Source organism: Balaenoptera musculus, chromosome 6 (genome assembly GCF_009873245.2).
Source record: "Balaenoptera musculus isolate JJ_BM4_2016_0621 chromosome 6, mBalMus1.pri.v3, whole genome shotgun sequence".
NCBI lineage: Eukaryota > Metazoa > Chordata > Mammalia > Artiodactyla > Balaenopteridae > Balaenoptera > Balaenoptera musculus.
This window is the reverse complement of record NC_045790.1, coordinates 72,299,822-72,322,040: the sequence shown is the minus strand read 5'-3', so window position 1 is coordinate 72,322,040 and position 22,219 is coordinate 72,299,822. Positions and strand designations below refer to the sequence as shown.

At 41.3% G+C, this 22,219-nt stretch overlaps 1 protein-coding gene across 11 annotated transcripts in view; it reads right to left on the bottom strand.

The window, feature by feature from the left end:
- Positions 1-22,219, bottom strand: part of PCSK5 (proprotein convertase subtilisin/kexin type 5) — a 489,089-nt gene that overhangs the window by 284,758 nt on the left and 182,112 nt on the right. For all 11 annotated transcript variants that reach the window (XM_036855671.1, XM_036855664.1, XM_036855665.1 and 8 more), the window contains 2 exons: positions 11,924-12,136; positions 607-707 (listed from right to left, as the gene is read on the bottom strand). In XM_036855671.1, the coding sequence (XP_036711566.1) occupies positions 607-707; positions 11,924-12,136 (314 nt within the window). The remainder of the gene's footprint in view (positions 1-606; positions 708-11,923; positions 12,137-22,219) is intronic.

The following is a 22,219-nucleotide window of genomic DNA, read 5'->3' as shown; positions in this document are numbered from 1 at the left end:
AAGAAGAGAGGAGGCCTACCACCATATAATTCTAACCTAAGAACCTAAAATAACCTGAGGGGGTCTTTCAAAGGGATCTTTTAAACACCAAATTTGACAACATTAAGAAGGATTTAAGTTAAGTGGGTTGTCTTTCTTCCCGGGCTCCTGTCATATGACCTTGACGTGTTTTGTTCCCCAGAGTGAGTCTGTGATGGTTTCTATTGTCATGGAATCTGAGCTGCATTGCTCAGAATCTGTCCTGCAGGGAAAGGAACCAGAAGTGGGCAGACCTAAGCTTTCTGAGACTCACAGAACATTCCCCGACTAGAATAAAAACCTCAACAAGGCAAGAGTGTTAGAGCCAACTGGCACGCTTGTACTATGACTCCACAATAAAGTAATTACACAGTTTGATTTTTTAAGAAGATAAAACCCAAAAAAGTTGCCTTTTCCCTTAACAGAGGGGAAGCTTTTCTTAAGGCCTAATCTTTGAAGTTTTAAAGGTGGAACTGGGAAGATTATATTCTGGCTTGCTGTGCTTGGGATTGTATACTAGCGAAGGGGTAAACTATCCTTGAGCTGAGGGGCTGTCGCCAGTGGAGACATATGGAGATAAAGGCTTACTTGGCTTCCAGGGCCAGTGCAATGATGCCTGCAGCCATGGGGGCTGAGGCCGATGTCCCAGTGTGGTTGTCCGTGCAACGCTGCCTCAGATCCGTAGTGATCTAGAAGACAGAAGTGGAAAATTTAGGGCTCTGGGGTCAATGTGAGTCACATGCAAGTAAAAAGAAATTTACTCATAAAACTGGAATGGAGGGGTGTTGAAATAGTTGTTTTAAATTCCTTGTTCCTGCACTCCTGTGACTGTATCACTTCCAGAGAATCGCCTGTGTAAATCAACTCTGAAAAGGGGAGGGTTTGGAAATTGGATTCCACTTGTGTTACAACCAGGGTCAGGACTAAGGTGAGCCTTTGGCCCGAAACATATGGGTTGTGCAAGTGTATCCTTAAATTTTACACCCTAGGCACCTCACTTGCCTCTCTCTGGTCCCAGCTTTAGTTAAAACAAAAGTTCTTTCATTACTCCAACATTTTAAATAATCAAACATGTTGCGCCAACAACCAGACACTGAGTTAAGCACCTAGCATAAGGAATAAAAGCACAGGGTCTTGTTCCTGCCCTCCTAGAACTATTACCTTAGAAAAGCTGCAGATTTCAAGCAAAAGACTTATTCTGCCCGAGAAGGAACTTTGCTTACAGACTCATTTTTAGAATGCACAGAAATGTGACTTGGATAAACCAAGACTTCCTGATAGATTTAACACAAACACTAAAAACAAGGTTGAAGCCAGTGTACTTGATGTGAAATGAACAGACCTAAGTGCATGCTTGTATACTATAGGAGATTAGCCATTTTCCATTTTTTAAAAATCAAAATGTGAGGACTAGATCATTTTTTCCTCTTGGTTTTTGAATCTAGTTCACTTCAGCTGTGGCTGAATAACATGCCCATCAGCAAGGGCAGTGTTTCTCAACCTTTGTTCCATGATCATTTCATGAAAGAAGAAACATTAAATGCAGAATCTTCATAACAAGAGAAATAAAGCACTATGGTATATAATTTTGTAAACCACTGTAATATCTAAGATCCTCCCTCCCTGATAAGAATCCTTTTTTGCCCCCTTGGGACTAATAGCCCTCCTGTTGGGAAGCTACAAGGCTTGTGAGATGAACTTAGGAGTCTCATTGTAGTTATTGGAAGACATTGGTAAAGCTTTCTCCGTCATCAAGACAAGTATATTGCCCATATTTTACAGATAAGAAAACTGAGGTGAAAGGTCAGCAGAAAGGTGTAGGGGAATAGAGGTGGCGAAAACAAAGCCTTGCTTTTCTAAGGTGCGTCCTTCAAGAGAAGAATGCAGATTAGCTGATTTGGAAAGAAATTTGCTCATCACCGAAAGAAAGCACTGCATAACTCTTTAGAAATGAGTCCTCCCCTAAAAGTTTCCTCAGTGTCACGTGAGGATGTCTGAAGGGACTCTTTAATTATCTGTTATGAATCGAGATTGACATCCCGGTGATTTAGTTTCACATGAGGCCATCAGTGCTCACCGTCTGTTCTTTATGCCTTTTGACACCACTAATGTTACCAGATTAGCCATACCAGAGAGGCACTGATACAAAAGAAATGGGAGAAAGAGTAAAAATATAGAGAACCGCGTAGATAGGTGGTGGGAGAGAGGAGACGAGCCTTGCACTCTTTTCTGGAATAACTGAGAGCTGGGCAAGAGCCTGACCGCGTGTTTGGCAAGCAGGGCAAGTTGTTTCTAGATTCACGGACGTGATTAGCTAGCCATCCTCTGAGCCTCCACAGTGGATGTTCACAAGATGTCTGGGTAAATAGAGCCCTACCCACTTCTACATTAAGAAACTTCTGAGATTTTTCAATTGTTGACGTTACAAAGGTATTTCTTTTTGGAGGGGGCCAGGTAAAAAAAACACATAACACAGATTTACCCTTTTAACAACTTTTTAAGTGTACAGTACAGTATTGCTAATTATATGCACTTTGCTGTGCAATCCTAGAGCTCTACGACATTTTCACCCTGCCTGACTGAAACTCTATCCATTAAACGACTCCCCGTGCCCCCTCCACAGCCCCTGGCAACCACCATTCTACTGTTTGCTTCTGTGACTGTCACTGCTCTAGGTACCTCATGTAAGTGGAATTATGCAGCATTTGTCTTTTTTGTGATTGGCTTATTTCACTTAGAATAACGTCCTCAAGGCTCATCCCTGTTGTAGCATGTGGCAGGATTTCCTTCTTTTTAGGCTGCATAATATTCCATTGTATTATGTAGTATATTTTCTTTATTCATTCATCTGTCAATTGGCATTTGGGTTGCTTCCACCTCTTGGCTATTGTGAATAATGCTGCAATAAACATAGGTGTGTAAATATCTCTTCCAGATCCTGTTTTCAATTCTTTTTTTTAAAGACCAACTCCTTTAGACCCACAGCTGGCCTTTTCTTAATTCTTTCTTTCTTTTCTTTTCGTTTTTTTCCTTCCTCCCTTCCTTCTTTATGGCTGCGTTGGGTCTTCGTTGCTGCGCGAGGGCCTTCTCTTGTTGCGGCGAGTGGGGGCTACTCTTCATTGCGGTGCGCGGGCTACTCATTGCGGTGGCCTCTCTTGTTGTGAAGCACGGGCTCTAGGCACGTGGGCTTCAGTAGTTGTGGCTCCCGGGCTCTAGAGCACAGGCTCAGCAGTCATGGTGCACTGGGCTTAGCTGCTCCCTGGCATGCGGGATCCTCCTGGACCAGGGCTCAAACTCGTGTCCCCTGCATTGGCAGGCGGACTCTTAACCACTGCACCACCAGGGAAGTCCCCAGATCCTGTTTTCAATTCTTTTGGATATGTACTCAGAAGTGGGATTGATGGATTGTTAAAAAGTGATTTCTATTTCATTTGAAATGATGGGTGAATTTGCAGCCTTGTTTTCCAAAGGCCTGGTCCCTAAGTCAATGCATAAACACCCCAGCAGCAGCCTGTTTCCAGGTCTCCAGATATACTGTTGTTGAGAGGTGGCCTTGCCTGCATTTTTCTCATTTTACCTCACCCTCACGGTCACATTCCTTTGCCAAGTTTTTTTTTTTTTTTCAATGACTTGCGCCTGAATTCAAGATTTTTCATGATGTTTTCTCACTTGGCTCATTTCGCTTATTCTTCAGCTGCACCAGACACTTTCAATGTACAGAAACAAATCCAGAATAGAGACGCCAAGTGTGTGCAGCATTTGCGAGTGTAATAAATAGCTACCTCCAGCCTCACCTCCAGTGAACAATAAAAATGTTATGATGTTGGGTTGGCCATAGGAATATGCCCCACCCAAATAGGGTCCGCAGGTATATACACAAATGATATATACGTAAGTAAACAGCCACTCAGTACTTCTATATATAAACACCAATTTACTGTTAAATGCTATTAATATAGGCAAGTTTGTGGAATTGCATATCATCATCATTGTGCTTTTATTTTTTTTTTTCCAATCACTTTAACTAAATGAAACTTGAGTAGTGAGTAGGGGTAGAAAGGGAGTGGAGCAGGAAGGTGATGGAGAGGAGGGAGGTTAAAAGGAATGGAGAGAAAAGAAACGAAAACATTCTTACTCCCTTCTCATCCTGCTTTAAGTGGAAACTCCAGCTGGGTCATTTCAAGAGGAAGTTACTGTCAGTGGTCGAGATATTGAGGTGTAAATTACCAGAAAGATCTAAGGCAGGGTTTTCATCATTAAGAGAACGCACAGCATCAGGAAATTTTTATGTCCATCTTTAGAGAGAAAAGGCAAAGACCACCAAGGAGCATGCAATTTTAAAGAAAAATGATGCTCCCCAAACTGGAACCACATGGGTAACCCCATTAATCACAACGCATGCATACAAGAACTGACAGTGTAATTTAAAGGAAAAGTTGCATTCAACGGTTGGCCCGCATCATGGGGCTGGGAATTCAGAGAGTTGATATGTGAAAACAGAACAATAAAGCGCATTAAGTTTCAATTCCATTTTAGAATGTCTCAGAATTTGGTTTTGGTCCCGCTGGCGCATCTTGCATGCTCTGAATTCCCCAAATTCACTACCCAAATCAGAAACAGAATTTTTCTCCACAGAACTTCTCAGATTGCTCAAGAAAATATCATTTCTGCCCATCAGAGTGAAGGAAACAGGAGATGACACCAGGCCTCACACCAGATCAAAGCTGTCTTGATCAGCAAATTAGATTTTCAGCCTCTCCCGGGACGCGTAGCAGATGGGCTTTTGGACTCCACAAAGTTTGGGATGTCATCCTGATTTGGTGAGATGGGGTGGGTATTCAGGTCGAGTCAGGCTTTTGCTGAGAAGAACCATCCCTTTTTCTCATCCTAAGCTCTTATTTCCGAGTATTTCACATTTCAATTACTTGGGCTGATTGGATCTTTTATTTTAGCCTGTTGATGTAATTCTCCAGGGAATCTCAGTTCAGATTGAGGCTGGCCATAAATGACAAGTCTTTACACAGTTAGGAGTTTCTATCTCCCTGATATCTTGTGATCTGTTTTATCTTGAAGGTGCCATATTGTCTCATATCTGTTAAAAGAGCAACTGAACAGATATTTTTAAAACGTGAAATGATTCTGTCTGTTAGGTTGAATTTGTTTCCGGTGTTGATTTGGATTTGGATTAGAAAGGTGCCAAAAAAAAAAAACAAAAAACAAAACCTGTTTCAGACACAGCTCTGGAGGAGGATAAGGGCAGAAACTACATCTTAAATGTATTAACGAATAAAATAGGAGAAGCTGATTTATTAAGCACAGCAAAATATAAAGGAACCGAAGACTAACTAATGCTGTCTGTGTTCACCAAAGTCACAAAGACTGGTGTAAAATTCAATTATGACTGACGAGGTCACACAAAATTCCACTCCCATGTTGCAATGAATATCTGTAACTGTAAAGTACAAACGTAAGGTTTTGCTTATAAATGTGAGGTTGCTATCACTAAAGAAGGATCCCATCTTATATCATTGTTTGAATCTCTATAATGTTCAGCTCAGTGCTGGGTACAGAGCAGAGGTACAGTATTTATTTGTTAAGTTGAATTACTAGTGTCAAGCTCCTTTATACTCATTTTGTTCTATATTTTAAACTCTCCCACTTATTAGGAAAGACTTCAAGGTTACTTCTTTATCGATTCTCCAAATAAGACTTACATAAACTTATAAGCAGCCTACAAAAATTATGTGTGTATGTGTATATATACAATCCAGGGGCTAAAGTATAGCCATTTCTCTTGCTACTACTATTGCTAACACTAGCTGCACTGCTTCTAAAACCACCACCACCAGCAACTTGCAAAGAGCAACGCAATGAGCAATAGGTGTATATGTGTGCACACAGCTGTATATAAAATTACATTTGATCCACAAGAACTCTGCAAGGAAGATATATCAATACTATTTATTAACTAAGGCAATGGAGGCTCAGAGAGATTCATGAGCCCAAGGACATGCAGCCACTAAAGAGCTGGTAAGTGGTGAAGTATCAAATCCTGAAATGGCAGCAAAAGAAAAAGCTGAGCTACAGAGTGTAGTCACCCATGAGAGCAAAGGTGGCAGTTCCAGACCATCACCAGCAATTATGGCGAAACCGGCCTTGGGATCCAGCCCCCGTCAGCCAGTGGGTATCGCCATTCTCCTTCGGGCCACAATCAAAATCAGAATTTTTCAGGCATAAACTTTCCTTCCTTCTTTTTAACATTCTCAAGAGAATATGGATCAGACGTCTATACAAACTAAACACATCTGGATTTGCTAGTCTTTCACTCATGAAAAATCATGACATTTCCCAAATCAAAAGGAGAAACAGAGAGATGATAGTAATGACTGCATCTGAATAACAAATTCGTTAGTGGAGAGGGTACTTTCTGCAGAAGGAAATGTGTAGCTGCTTAGGAATATTAAAAGCAATAAGATAATTCCTCCAATGGAACTGGTCTTTCAGGCCAACCCTGAGATACCCCAGGCAGCAAGTTTGTTTTGAACACAAATAAATAAAATGACATCAGAAGAGGGCTGAGCAGAGCATATATTTAAACCTTGGCTCACAAGACCCAGGAGGAATACGATGGCCCCCATATTCCAATCACTGAGACAAATTACTAGAGGAAAAACAGACAAAGGCTGAACAAGTCCCAAAAGAAACAGATAATTTAATGATGGGAGTGACTGGGGAGAGAGGGGAGCTTTATCTCTAACAGAGAACTTGGGAGAAATTCAGGAGGTAGAGAAGGGTTACATAAAGAGAGGATCTTTAAGGCTCCTTGACACTAAGAATAGTTGGATGTACAGCTTTACATAGCAGGATTCCTGCAGGCAATTTCCTATGTGAAATATATTGTCAAGTACCCTTTGCCTTTCTCCAACCTACCAGTAGAGGAAGATTCTCTGAAAGAGAGAGAGCACCTACCTGCCTCCTGTGACTGTTTAAACCCCTTGTGAGGCTTCTATCTTTCTCAACGTCAGTTACGCTTGAACATTTATCAAGCTCAGGCTCTGGGAAAGAACAAAGTCTTCAACCTCAAGTGGTTTCCATTCTAGCATGGAAAACAGACAGTCAATAAAAAAATGTGTAACATCATGTTAAGTAGCTCTAAGGACGCTAGAAAGAAAACTGAACAGGATAAAAGGGTAGAGTGTGGGGAGAGGGGAGTGCCACTCTTTCAGGGGAAGGTGAGGAAGAACAGCCTTCCTGAGAGGAAATTTGAGAAGAGGCATAAATGAAGTGGTTTCTGGGAAAAGAGTGTTCCTGCCAGATGACACGTGTCGCACAGGAGGGCCCTGGTTTGAAATCACACAAAAGGCAAAAGGTAACTTTGGGGAGTTCAACGCCAGGCCACGGGAACTAGCCACTTAGACTGGCCAAGGGCTTAGGTGTTTTGCAAGAAGACCGATCGATCGTCTGAGGGGGTTAGGAAGAGGTCTAACGGCATGAAATTCAAAATTAGTGAGCCATAAAAATAAAAAATGTGCTGTTCAACATAATCACCAATAGTCCCATGTGGATATTTAAATTTAAATCAATTAAAATTTAATCGGAATTAAAATTAAAGTTCTTCCATTGCACTGGCCACATTTAACATGCTCGACAGCCACGTGTGTCTAGTGACTACCATTTTGGCAGCACAGATGGAGAACCTTTCCATCCTAGCAGAAAGTTCTACTGGACAACGCCTATCTAAAGGACTACGAAGCAAATTGCTCATTGTATTCGGAGTTTATAAAATTTGAATACACTGTCATCAAGAATATAAATGAGGGGCTTCCCTGGTGGCGCAGTGGTTGAGAATCTGCCTGCTAATGCAGGGGACACTGGTTCGAGCCCTGGTCTGGGAAGATCCCACATGCCGCGGAGCAACTGGGCCCGTGAGCCACAACTACTGAGCCTGCGCGTCTGGAGCCTGTGCTCCGCAACAAGAGAGGCCGCGATAGTGAGAGGCCCGCGCACCGCGATGAAGAGTGGCCCCCGCTTGCCGCAACTAGAGAAAACCCTCGCACAGAAACGAAGACCCAACACAGCCAAAAATAAATAAATAAATAAATTAATTAATTTTAAAAAAAGAATATAAATGCAAGTAAAGGTAATAAATTTAAAAATTAAAATTACTTTTCAAATTAAAGAAGAAAGAGTGGGCCAAGTAGTGAAAAACAGTGGATGCCTATATAGTCCACATATTTTTCTTTTTTTTTTTTTATCACTGTGAAGAGAACCCCAAACAGGCAAGAAAAGCACCATTCTTTCATACAGCCCCATGCTGGATGTCCCTGGAAAGGATCCGGGGCATGACAGCACATTGGTTACAAGGTGGGCTGGGGGTTCAACACAACTTTGGTTGGAATCCAGACTCTACCACTTACTAGCTGTGTTTCTTTTAACCTTTCAAACTTTAGTTTTCTCATCTGTAAAGTGGGGACAATACTTGATCTTCCTGCATAATGTTTTGAGGATACAAAGAGATGATGCATTCACTGTGCCTAGCACCCTGCCAGGCACACATTAGAAGGGCAAAAAATGTTATATTTATGACATGTTAATATAACTATAAATGTACTACATGTCTGGCATGGAATAAAATGTATACGGTGTTGTTAATAAAAACATTATTTCATAATAACCAGTCATTTCAACTGATTTCTATTTACCTTATGGGGAGCTTCTTATCATAGTAATCTTGATATTTTGGTTGCTTCACTTGTTATAATAAGGTTCAAGGCCATCACTGATCCAAATCTATTAAAGCATGCGTGGAATACCAAGGTCCACAACTGTACTGATAGTGATGGTAGGAAACCAAGGGATGAAGACTTGGCTACGTTCTGAAACTCAGGGCAAGGTTTTCCTACTTGCACACCATGAAAAGGACAAGAAAAAATTATTTAACCAAAGTGCTTTCCCAGAAGCAGTGAGATCTTTCCTCTCTCCTGGATCCTCAGCGTCTGCCTCAGTTCAACTCACAAAGGTGCTCTATGAATGAAGAATGACAACTCTGCTCTTCTGAAGAAGCTGCAAATGACAAAAGGAAATGGATGGACTGGGGAGGGGCACCCCAGAACAAAGGGAGACACTGCTGTTCCTGTAACACTCAATCACGGATGCCACTACCAGGAAGCGGGCATCTCTGAGGGCCCACAGACATCTGGTTCAAAGCGTGGTGAAGAAAAGGTCCCAAGCGCAGAGCAGGATTATTTGTCATTCTGACATCTAGAAGGAAAAGGGGCAGCTGGACCATAAAAGCCTGATGTTGCCGCCAACTCTACTCATGTTCAAACTGTTAACATGTTCACCATCAAAGTGCCATTCTTTACGGGGTGGGTGGAACAGATCGTGGTTCTACAGATTGCAAAGACGAAGGTGCAACAAGCACCTCTGTTAACAACAGCTGGAAAAACGACCAGCCTAAGCTCCCAAGATACAGAAAGCTACACTGACTTGGGGAACAAGGGTACCAGCCACTTACTAGGTGGCTCGTTGCCACAGGCGTTGTGTAAGTACATTATGCTCAGTATATTGTTATCTTCATGAAAATTTATGAGGTTGGTTCTGGCTTTACCTCCATTTTACAGATGAGGAAACCAAGACTCCGTAAAGGTTACTTAGCCACTGAGTGGTCTGTCTGTAGCTAGAGATTATAATTTGAAACAGCTACCACGTTCCTCTCCAATTGAGGGTAATCTGGAGATTCAGGCAAAATAAGAGAATCTGAGAACTGGCTAGAGAAAAATTAGTAATAAATTGCTGCCATGAAAATGGGAGAGGTTAAACAAAAGGAAGAGCCAAGTAAAAGTTAAATAGATAACTTTATATATTGAGTGAGTCAGTAAAGGTTTTGATATCAGAAGCAGCAACTAGGGCAAAGTGAAATATGACCTGAATCAAGGATATTGACATTAAATCATGGTGTCCATCTTTCCTCTCAAGCCCTATCCCTCACCACAGAATGATCGATTTGTCCGTCCATGGAAGAATCCTAAATGACCACCCATTCAATGGGGGTCATAGCAGCTACCACACCATCACAGTAAATAGTGATGAAAAGCCCAGGAAGGTCAAGTGTAAGGAGTAAATCTCAGGGTAGCGATTCTGAGGTCCCTCTATCCGCACTGTGCTCTTCCATCTGGGACCCAGCAACACTTCCTTCTTCCTTGATATTTTGCCCATTGGATTATAATCTTCTCTTAAGGAAGGCACTTATGGAACTTAAAAACACCTCTCTCACAACAACTGCCCCACAGGAAATAAGAGCACTAGATGGGCATATTTACTTGGAAGCAATGGCGAGTTTTCATTAACATGCCTTCAGACTCTAGAAGTTCGGGAAGACAATTCTTATTCCAGAGAGTTTTCCTCAGGATTTTCATGATGCAGAACTGATGGATGCCACTCAGTATTAGTGGGCCTTGACCAGGAGCTCTGAGAGACGAGCAAATTTGAAAGCCAAAGGAACATTCCTAGATTAAAACATTTCCATAATGATGGTAAACTATCATAGAGCATCACTTTCCCATGAAGAAAGCCATGGAACTTCAAAACTTGTCATCTCTGTATTTCCTCCTTTTATATTTCACTTTGTATTGTGCAATATGTTTACTGATGTATGATGGAGGTACTTCCAGGGTTACTCATGTGCATGTTTTTAACCTAATTATTATGAAGGGATTAGAGAAAGATGGGGGCAGATGGGATATGCATAGGGGTAGGCAGTTTTTATTTAAATCAATCTGAAAAATGTAACTAAAGAGGATAGTAAAAGGTAGCCGAGAAATCAAACATGAAAATCCTATAGTAATCAGGAATCAAGAGGAACCAAATAGATACGGATGAAGAATTACATGAAGGAGGTAGTATCTTATCACCTCTATTTCCACTGCTGTATAAAGCCAGAGGGAGCATCGCAGAGTGAACCAAACCTGCGTGAATCACAGGATCTGAAAGCAGGGTGTTGGCTAAATGCTAAAAAGTGTCATGTATAGCAGCTTAGCTCCACTTTAGAAAGACAAACCCCAAGACATTTTATAAAACCATGATCAGGAAAAGAGCAAAGTGCAAAGGTGTCTGAAATTTAGAGTCAGTTGCACAGTGTGGGGCATCCTAAAAGTCAGACCTTTCTTGAGCACCAATGGGTCAGGTAGTGTGCAAAGCACTTTCTATCTACTTCCTCATAATCACGAAATAACTCCATGAACTAGGTATTATTAAATGCCCTCATTTTACAGGTAAGGATCTTGAGACAGAAAAATTAAGTAATGTATCCAAAGTTACCCAGCTAGTAAATAGTTCCAGAGTGAATGAAACCCACGCAGGCTGGTCCTGCAAACCTGAACTCTTAACCATTTTACCACCTGCATAGAGAGCAGAGCATGTTGGTAAGCAGATCACACAGGACTAATGTGCTTCTCAGGCAAACTCTGTGCTGCAGTGTTAGAGAAGCACCTTTTACATAGGTTTAGGTCATATTGAATTTGTTGTACCTACTTGAAACCAAGTACTCAAGCTGAAGTCAAAGGCAGTACGGGGACAGAGTGATAGGGAACTGGGCTGAGAATCCCATCCAGTCTCTTCTCTGCCACCAACTCACAAGGTGAATGTAGTCCATTCATTTGTCTTCAACAAAACTGAAGCTTAATCATGTCTAAGGCCACATTCAATGCTGGAATGTAATGACCCAGACAGGCTTTTTCAATGACTTGGTAACGGAATGGTAATATTTACAAATACCTGTGTTGAGTAATCAGTTAATCTTTCTATTTCCATATATTACTTGTGCATATAAATGTATGGTCTCCCTTTGTGTTTCAAAGTGAAAGATAAATAAACCAATCATGCCAGACATGCAAATATCACATACTATTTTCTTATCATAGGACTCTCCGCTGCTGTAGGTTGTGGCCAGCGTGGATGAACACTCTTCCAGGTACCAAGGCTTCTTTCCGCTTTCGGCTGTGCTGCTGATGGAGATGGTGTAGATGCTGTTGGTGTAGCCATCACAGGAGCAGTGGTCTTTGCTCCTCCCACCATTTCCCGATGCCCAGACAAAAACAGAGCCGAGGCCTCTCCGCCCCTGCACACAAACAGAAAAACTTAGATGATGGAAGACATGGGTCACAGACTCTAGATGAAGACAAGATCAATATCAACATGGCAGAATGAAGCATTTGCAGAAGGCGTACGATGCTACATTAATAGTGTGCTGGATCTAAGCTGCTTTCTGAAGTAAGAGGAGTTGCTTTTAAAAACTAAAATAGGACTTCCCTGGTGGCACAGTGGTTAGGAATCCACCTACCAATTCAGGGGACACGGGTTCGATTGCTGGTCCGGGAACATCCCACATGCTGTGGAGCAACTAAGCCCCCGTGCCACAAATATTGAGCCTGCTTTCTAGAGCCCACGAGCCACAACTACTGAAGCCTGTGCACCTGCAGCCCGTGCTCCGCAACAAGAGAAGCCACCGTGAAGAGTAGCCCCCGCTCGCCGCAACTAGAGAAAGCCCGCGCACAGCAACGAAGACCCAACGCAGCCAAAAATAAATAAATAAATAAATTTATTAAAAAAACAAAAGACAAAACTAATCTGGATGCAATGTACAGCATGATGGCTATGGTTAATACTACTGTATTGTACATTTGAAAGTTGCTAAGAGAGTAGATCTTAAAATTTCTCATCACAAGAAAAAATACTATAACTATGTAAGGTGATGGATGTTAACTAGACTCACAGTGGTGATCATTTCACAAATATATACAAATAATGAATCATTAATGTTGTATACTTGAAACTAATATGTCAATTATATCCCAATTAAAAAAAGAAACTAGGGGCTTCCCTGGTGGCGCAGTGGTTGAGAATCTGCCTGCTAATGCAGGGGACACGGTTCGAGCCCTGGTCTGGGAGATCCCACATGCCGCGGAGCAACTAAGCCCGTGTGCCACAACTACTGAGCCTGCGCGTCTGGAGCCTGTGCTCTGCAACAAGAGAGGCCGCGACAGTGAGAGGCCCGTGCACCGCGACGAAGAGTGGCCCCCGCTTGCCACAACTAGAGAAAGCCCTCGCACAGAAACGAAGACCCAACATAGCAATCAATCAATAAATAAATAAATCTTAAAGTGTACAGTGGTTTAAAAAAAAGAAACTAAAATAATTACCTTTCACCTGATATAGTCATAGAAGTAACAAGAGCACCAACAATGACGATCATAAGGGCTAACATTTTACTAGGTACCTACCGCGGGCCAAGCACAATTCTAAATGTTTTACATGAATCAGACTGAAGTCCTCCAACAACTCTGTGAGAATGGTATAATTTTTGTCCCCATCACACAGATAAAGAATTGAGGTACAGAAGTAATGTTTTTAAGGTCACAAGCCAGTAAGTGGAAAGACAAAATTTGAACCCAGACAGCCAGACCTCAGAGTTGGAATATTATTAGTCACAATTACCATAGTCATATTATATTCCTATAATATGAAGTGGCTGCTATTATGTACCCTCATTTGATATATGAGCAATGTGAGGTGCACAGAGGTAATGTATTTATTCTGAGATCACATCATCAATAAAGGGCAGAATTTGGGATGATGTCCTCCCTTCCAGAGCTGTGCTTCCTCTATGCATGGCAGGGACATTAATTATGAGGGATGTTATGGATGCTACCAGAAATAAAAGGATTTCAAGATCAAATACGTTTGGGAAACTCTGAATTAAGCAAAATTAAACAGGTTCCCTTATTGCAGAACTTCTAAGAGTCTTTAGTGAGTGACGGTTCATTGCAAAACTAAGAGGGGGGCATGATCTGAAGTAATTTCCAAACATATTTGACTGTGGATACCTTCTTCAACCAGATCCAAGAAGTTTTTCTTACATTCTTTATGCCAAAACTTGGCATAAACTCAAAGACTTTCCTAAGGTCATAAAATAATTAAGGAGAAGAAGCAAAGTAGAACACAGATGTATTGAAGCATATGGACTATTTTTCTCTGTAAGAGATCTTCAGAAGAAAAGAGAAAAATAAGCCAAAGTGAAGAGCATCTCTCAGAACAGTTATAGCTGAATCCTTCAGAAATTCTACCATTTTAAAACTACAAGTCACGCTGGAGGACACGTAGGTCAAGTCTATCACTTTGTAATTAGGAAGTGAGAACCAAAGTCACAAAGCTAGTGATGACTAAACCTCTTTTCTTCTTTCCAGGCCCCAACTCTTCTGGTGTCAGGTGGAGGAAAAAGTATTTGGAGTGTTGTCCTGGAATTTCTGGAAAAAAGAGCCAAGGAAAGAGAGACGAGAAAGAATCTGGAGCATCTTTGATAAACTCTCCCTGACCTTGAATCCTCAGGGAACAGAATATTTATGACAGGATTTGACTTGACCTGAGCATGGATTTCTTTTTGCCCTTCAATGTGGAAAAATGCAATATGATTACACAGGAATGGGAAAAATTCATGAAGAGAGAGGGGGAGAAACTTCTGGATGTTATTGCCACTAGACAGCTGGACCTGGTTTACCATCCTTCAGTTTCCCATCCAAATATTCACGAAACATAGAGAAGGATGCAAAAATCACCAACCCATCATAAACTAAGGATTTTGTCCAATGCTTCCAATTCTCCAGAGGGAATTACTCCTCACTATGGTGTGGATGGCCAGATTGAGAAACTCTGGTGACTGACTCATGTCTATACATCACAGACAGAATGTCGCAGCCAGGGAAGAATAAGAAGGTTCCATTTCATCATCAAAATGTGCTCTCCCCATCACACACTGAGGGGCTGTGTCACCAGGAAAAAGCACGGTCACAACAGAGCTTTACCTGACCTGTCAACAGAACACACGAGATAATGACCAAACCTACCTGGTTTAAACAGAACCATAACAAGATAATAGATTAAACCATAACAAGATAATAGATTAAAACCCACAAAATGATGAAAAAGCACATATGGCACAATCACATTTATGTATCTATGTAAAATTATGACTGTCTGAAAAGATCTCTAAAAGCATATTTGATTTTAAAAGAATATTTAATAAAGACAATGTTTGGAAGGTACTTTTATGTTGTAATATCATTACAAATGTAGGATACAAAATGATACAGTATAGTCTCAGTTTAGAAAAAAGTGTATGTGCGTGTGTGCGCAATGAAGTTAACGTGTAGTACAGTTTTACGCTTAAAGCTACCATCAAGTGACGATGTAGTAGAACTTACCGTGTTCAGTAGATTAGGAAAGAATTTTATTTTCTTTTTATACCTTCCTTCCGTGACATGTATGATTTTTATAAACAGAAACAAACACATTATTCCCTATTAAGAGGGAAAACCTAGGGCTAATTCTTAAGAGATAATTTGTGTTTTATAATCAAGGGGAGTTTTATACATAGAAGGTTCATTGTGCACTAAAAACCACAGAGGCTGACATTCACAGAAACTTACTATGCACCAGGCACTGTACAAACATTATTCTGCACAATTCAAGTCTATATCATTATTTTACAGATGAGCAAACTGGGAATCGGAAATGCTCCCTAAGGCCAGAGCCAAAGCTTAAATTCAACTGGGCATGGCAAAGGCAAACTCCAAAGGAGGGTATGGGGTCCGTCACTGCCTAAAGGGAGCCAGGGAGAGAGGAGTCACTGAAATGGGAGACAGAGGGGCTAATAGGAGTTGAAAACTGGTCAGGGGACTCGCTAACCCATGTCGGCCCTGCAGGGAAGGAGCCAGGGGAATGCGTGCTGAGCAAGACCTCAGTCTCTTCCTCCCTCTCTCCCATTTTTTGCCAATGTATCCCAAGGCTGAACCCCAGCAGAAGCCAGAGGACCTGGATCCCATAGAGATCAGTATCCTAGAGCATGAGGCTTGTGGAGAGAAGGGGAGAAGGGGAGACGGGGAGCTGGAGGATCGAATGGAAGACGTAGCTTCACATCCCCAGTGTGACTGTGTTTGAAGATAGGGCCCTTAAAGAGGTAATTAAGGTTAATGAAGTCATAAGGGTGGGGCCCTAATCAGACAGGACTGGCGTCCTTTTAAGAAGATGAGACAACAAAAGTGTGTGCACAGAGGAAAGGCCTTGTGACAACACCGTAAAAAGGCAGCTGTGTGCAAGCTGAGGAGAGAGGCATCACCAGAACCTAACTCTGCCGGCACCCTGATCATGGACTTCCAGACTTCTGGCCTCCAGACAGTGAGAAAATCCATTTTTGTTGTTTCAGCCACCCAGTCTGTGGCATTCTCTGACGGCAGCCCGAGCTGACTAACACAAGGTGAGAGGAGGAGATAAAGGATGAGCCGCCCCCCATGGAGGCTACAGCACATACAGATGTTGCCACCACTCTGTCTACAAGGCAACCTGACCTTTGTGCCTGTGTGTAGGGCTGATGATTAAAATCCCAGAAACAGACTGAATCTGTGGGCTGAAAATGCCATAAAGACAGCTGCTAAAGATCTAGGGGGCTGATCTGAAACAATTAGCAATTCAAAGGTTTATTTACTACAGATGCACAGGGAATTTTCATTAGTGTGCAATATTCAGAAAACCAAAACATATGTGGTAAAAAGAAATCTGGACATTTCTCTAAAGCTCAGAGTAATTTAAGAATTAAATCTTAATGTGGGATGTAGGGAGACGGGAAGGTGGGCAGAATATTATAAAGAGAAAAGAATCTTTGAGACACGTATTTTCCCGAAGCGTAGGAAGTAACATTATTGTATAGTTTGGTAAAGTACTGTGATTACAACTGGTTACATTAATATAACTTTGAATGAGGAAAGGAAAAGAATCCTCCAATTTAACTGAGTGCCAAGTTAAAAGTTAGTAAATTTACAGCAAAATATACTGTGAAATCCACACAGGACTAATTTGACCAAACTCTAAAGATTCTGTTTCACTGTGTATCTAATTGTGTATGTGTTTCTTCTCATGTATGCCCTACAAAAGTTAATTTATATACGCCATAAACATTATTATTAAAGGCTAGAAAAAAACTGGATTTTCTTGTGGTTCAGGTCGGAAAAGGCTACTTTATGCTGGGTTATCAATTAAATCATACACTGCAAGTCAGGTTTAGAGAGGTATAGACTTTAATGGAGAAACTAAATTTCTTTCCTTTAAAACGGTCTGTGATAATTTTTCAGCAATACAGCTAGATTGTATTTGGTATTTAATACTACTTCTTTTCCATATTGCTTAGAAAGTAGAGTTGACCCTTAAACAATGGTGGGGGACAGGGGTGCCAACCTCCGCACGGTTGAAAATCTATGTATAACTTAGAGTCAAGCCCTCTGTATATACCGTTCATCCATATCTGTGGACTCAACCAACTGCAGACTGGTGTAGTACTATAGTACTTACCACTGAAAAAAAAATCCACCTCAAGTGGACCTGTGCAGTTCACACCTGTGTTGTTCAAGGGTCAACTGTATTCTTAAAGGGACATGACTTACATGACCAGAGGCTTCTGCAAAAACAAAAGACGGGCACATCTGTGCTGGGTACTTTCACATCTATTAGTTAACTTCAAGCAAATTAGATATGCATTTTTACAGATTAAAAAAACTGAGTAACATTAAGTAATGGGCACACTATCATGTAAGGAGAGTGGGGTGGAGATAGGAGAGGCAACCAATAAGTCTGATCAGACCTACATATCTGTATGTGTCGATATGAAGAGACACAATAAAACAACTGTAGGAGGAGGAACTCTCTTTTAAGTGTGATGTCTTCCAAGTACAGCCTGATACCCAGTTTACCAAAGCCCCTCATTGCTCTGCTCCCTGCCTTTTTCTGATCTTCGTATATCGGTGAGAGAAGAGCGCAGCCCTCTATGGAAGCTCTTCCATACGTGGTTCACAGATAAAGGGGCTTCAGGTTGGAAGAGGTTGGAGAAAGACAAGGACACCTACAACTGTTCCGTAGCTGAGATATGAAGAGAGAACTGTTCATCTTTTAAAGCTCAAAAACATTCTGAAAAGCATTTCCAAAATAAATCCTGTTCCTTAACAGAGCAGCGTTCACTGAAAGAAACAGGTCTGGGTCCAGAATCATGATGTAAAGGCAAATCAACAGCAACAACAAACTTTGAAAAGGTTTTTGTAGTGCTCACCCAAGATGTTTGTTTCAGAATTTAAAAATACATATTGCTTTTTAAATACTTAATAACTCTTTGAATCATGATCATCAATAGGACAGATGATTCACAAGAAAATGAAGGCTCCTTAAAGGCGACCTGAAAAGTAATCTGAAAAGAAATATAATCCACAATTGAAAACAAATCAGGAGCACACAGCTTCCGATGCCTTGGAGACAACACTGGTGTAACCTGGTGGGAAAAAGTCTTCTCTGGGAAGACATCAAGAGAACGTAGTCATGAGACAGACGTAATCAGATGTCTTTGGGAAAGACTAAAGCCCAAGACTTGTTTCTTCAATCAGTGCATTTGGGCAAGATGGAGATGGGGGTAGGGAAATTAATTGTATGAGACAGAATTGGACCCAGGAAATAAAGTGGGTCACTCCCCACCAAAGCCCAAGGGAATCGAATGAGGCAGATATGAGATGTTTTTAAAGGAGTAAAAGAAGGAGACGTGGCCTCGGAGGGTCAGGAATCCAGGGATTAAGTGCTGCTTTTATCAGGAACAATTCCATGCTGAAGTGCTAACTTTGCCAGCCACAAGTATCCTCACCTGGAAAATAAGCACACCTGACTCTCATTTTTAAGATCTACTCTACAAGTCGGAACGTCCGAAGTGCAGAGTATACAGGTTTCACTCGATTCCGCTCTGCTCTCAGAATGTTTAGTTGTTGAGCTCTCAGAATTACTAAGGTAAACAGAGGAATGACTCTAAGCATTTTAAAACCAAACTGTCGGACTTCCCTAGCGGTCCAGTGACTTACAAAAAGCACTCTGTGGGAGTGTCTTCACCAATCTCATTTTATGCTACTTAGCCTACCGAAGGATGGCTGATGAAAGAAAAAGACTGAAAATACAAATGCAGTTAAAGAAGGCTTTCGTGAACGGTAACCTGTTTCTCCGCATTTTTGTCTTCCTGCCTTTTCTCAAGTGATAGGACTTCATTCCCGCCTCTTTCTTCCTCTCCATCTCAACCTCACCCACCTTTTCTGCCCCACGTCAGGTTTTCTGTATTCTGATTTGCTGTGTACACAGTAGGTCGCTAAGCCATATATATTAAGCAATTTTTTATGTTCTGTTGACTTTTTAATAACACACTAAAAATACTAGATGCAGTTATTCGTGATGATATTAATTTTATCCGGCACAAATGAAAATCCATTTTATATGTTTCCGGAGCATGCCAAATGCAGTCGACTTCCCTTTTAAAGGAATAAACAGCCTGATTATGATTGTGGGATCAGCTGCTGGTGACAACAGTTGTAAGCATTTCTGGTAAAATGCCACATTTAAAAACGCCACTTATATCTACATTTAGGGTCTTTCCATGATATTCTTTGTGTTCTAGTACATGAAGGAACAGCATGATGCACTGAATTCAGGGAACCTAAAGGTGACTTTAGCTCAGTTTTCTAAAAGGACCCTTGGACTCATACGGCCGAAGACTAGTGTGAAGAATCATCAATCAACACCGCAAATACAGAACTACCCCAGACTCAGGTTCCCGATAAAAAGCTACTTTTATATTTATTGTGTGACTAGAAAGAAGAAAAAAACCCAAATTGAGTTGCTTATTCACCACATCTGCCAGAATATAAATTCAATAGAGCATCAGCTCACTGAAGGCGTGTAGAATCAAGTCCTGTTATCAGAGCTTCCCTTTCTTCAGAAGAGCTGACAGAGGACTTGGACACACAATACAGCTTCTTACACTTTATCACCAAGTGCTCAATGGTGTAACCCTTGGCCCCTGAGAGTGGTATTACATCAGGGTAGATTTCGTTTACTTTGGTTATTTTTACAGTATAATTGGAAGAAGAAAATCAGTCTTTCATGGAGAAAGGATAGTAGAAGATCTAGGAGTAAATAAAAACCATGTGTGTTTACTAATGGAAATAAATATGCTTTCAAGCAAAAATTCCTGTTAACCTGCAGATTCGCTGTACATTTAGAAACTCCACATAATAAAAATGTGGAGGCGAAGAATGTGCTATGGATATTATTTAAAGCTGGACACATAAGAGGTTCGTACAGTGAAATTCTACATTTCTACATAAGGAAATAAAGGGAATAAAGTGAGCAGAGCCATTCAGTGGCAGAAAAGCTAGGACCAGATAATCCAGTCTCACCTCAACCAATGCTGATCCCCACTGACTAGTACTGACACTGGGTATTCCTAAAAATGCTTAACAACATGGTTTAGAGAAATACTGCTTAGCAATAGTGCATTAGAGGAAAAACAAACAAACAAACAAACAAACAAAAAAACCAGAAACAAACCCCAAAACCCTTCCCTTCCTGCTTTATCTCATTTGCCAAATCAACAATCCCCAAGTAACTGTCTGCTTTTCATGTTTATCTATGGTTAATTCATACTGATCAATGCCTCCTTTTTTTTTTCTCAGCCCTTGTCTTCCTCATCTGACTCATAGAAGCCTCAGAAAGATTCTGGTTATTGTTTACTTCTGGTCACTCCCACAGTCCTGCAAGCTCTGAGCCCTGTTCGAGCAGTTTTCCCAGGGCCTGGGGAAGGCTAACACCAGTCGTGGGGAGAAGCATGCAGATTGGGTTTGTCAATTTCTCATTCCAAGCAACTGAAAAAGTACGTTTGAATGTCATCTGCCCTCTGAAATAATCACAGGAATGAACAGCACCAACGCAGCTATTCTGGGTACATTCACCATCCCAGCACTCCCATTTTGAGGGAAAAAGAGACATACCTCCCAAAGGTTTCTCCACCTTGGATCATCGCAGAGCAAATGCAGTGTCATGCTCAGACTTTCAGGAGAGCCAGACTTATGAAATGGAGGAGGATATTTTCCATATTCACATTAATTCCCTATTTTCAAACTGCCCAGAAAGATACCATCACCTTTAAATTATATTGAAGGAGTAGAATTTGAAAAATTCCTTTCACAGAGAATAAAAACATTTATTATCAATAGGGGTATGAAAGGAATTTATTGTAAATGTTTGGAAAGGCACTTGGAAAGAAGGATGGATACTCCAGCAATAATGAAAAGTTAATACTCTTCTCTAAGTTAGCTGTGGGGTAGAGAATGCCTCCTGTGGGTTGGTTCCAACTCCCAGCTCAGCTCTGAAGGGGTGAGCAAAGCTGCCCCTCTCTGAAGCCCATCCTGCGGCTTGAATGTCACAGGCCTCTACTCCATGAAGCAATGACTTTGACCTTTTGCAGAGTAGCTCATAACGTTTCTGAAAGGGAGAAAATCAGCCCCTTACAGTTTCTTCCCATAAACATAATCCTGATTCAAATGAAAGCAAATCACACTTCTGAAAAAATTACAATTGATATTAAGCTTATATTATTTACAAGACTGTGGTGGATACTCTAGGGTCCTTAAAGATGCACCAAACGTTGGCCTTCCTCTCGGGGGGAGACCAGCAATTGGTCTGAGCACTGTGTATGTGAGACCTCAGTCGGTTTTCACGATGGCTCCATAAAGTAAGTATTATCATAGCCTTGTCTCAGGGAAATGGAAGCTCTGATAACTTAGTAACTTGTTCCAGGTCAAAATGCTAGAGAGAAACCAAACTGAGATTTCAACTCTGGTCTTTGTGACTTTTAAAGCCGATACTTTCTACATCATCACAGGCTGCACCCAGGCATGAAGAGAAAGAGAGAAGCCAGTGAAGTTCAGGATATGCCAAATCAGTTTGCCTAGATGATAAATTTCCCAGGAGTTCAGAGGAGAGCGAGGTCCCTGTTGCAGTGTTCACTTTCATGACCAGAATTAAAGCTACTGTTGGCTGAGAGCTGAGTATGCAGACACAGGCCTGTGTGACGCACTTCTTCAGAGCAGATATCACATAGAGCATGGGGGCCAAGAGCACAGGCTTGGAAGACAGACCTGAGTCTGACCCACAGTCATGCTTCTTAATGACCAGGTTACCTACTTTGCCAAGACTGGGTTTTCAAATCTTGAAACTGGGGGAGGTCCTGTGAAAATTATTCCTATGCCTAACTCGAGAGGCTGTCAGAAGTAAAAATCATAATAATGTTTACAAT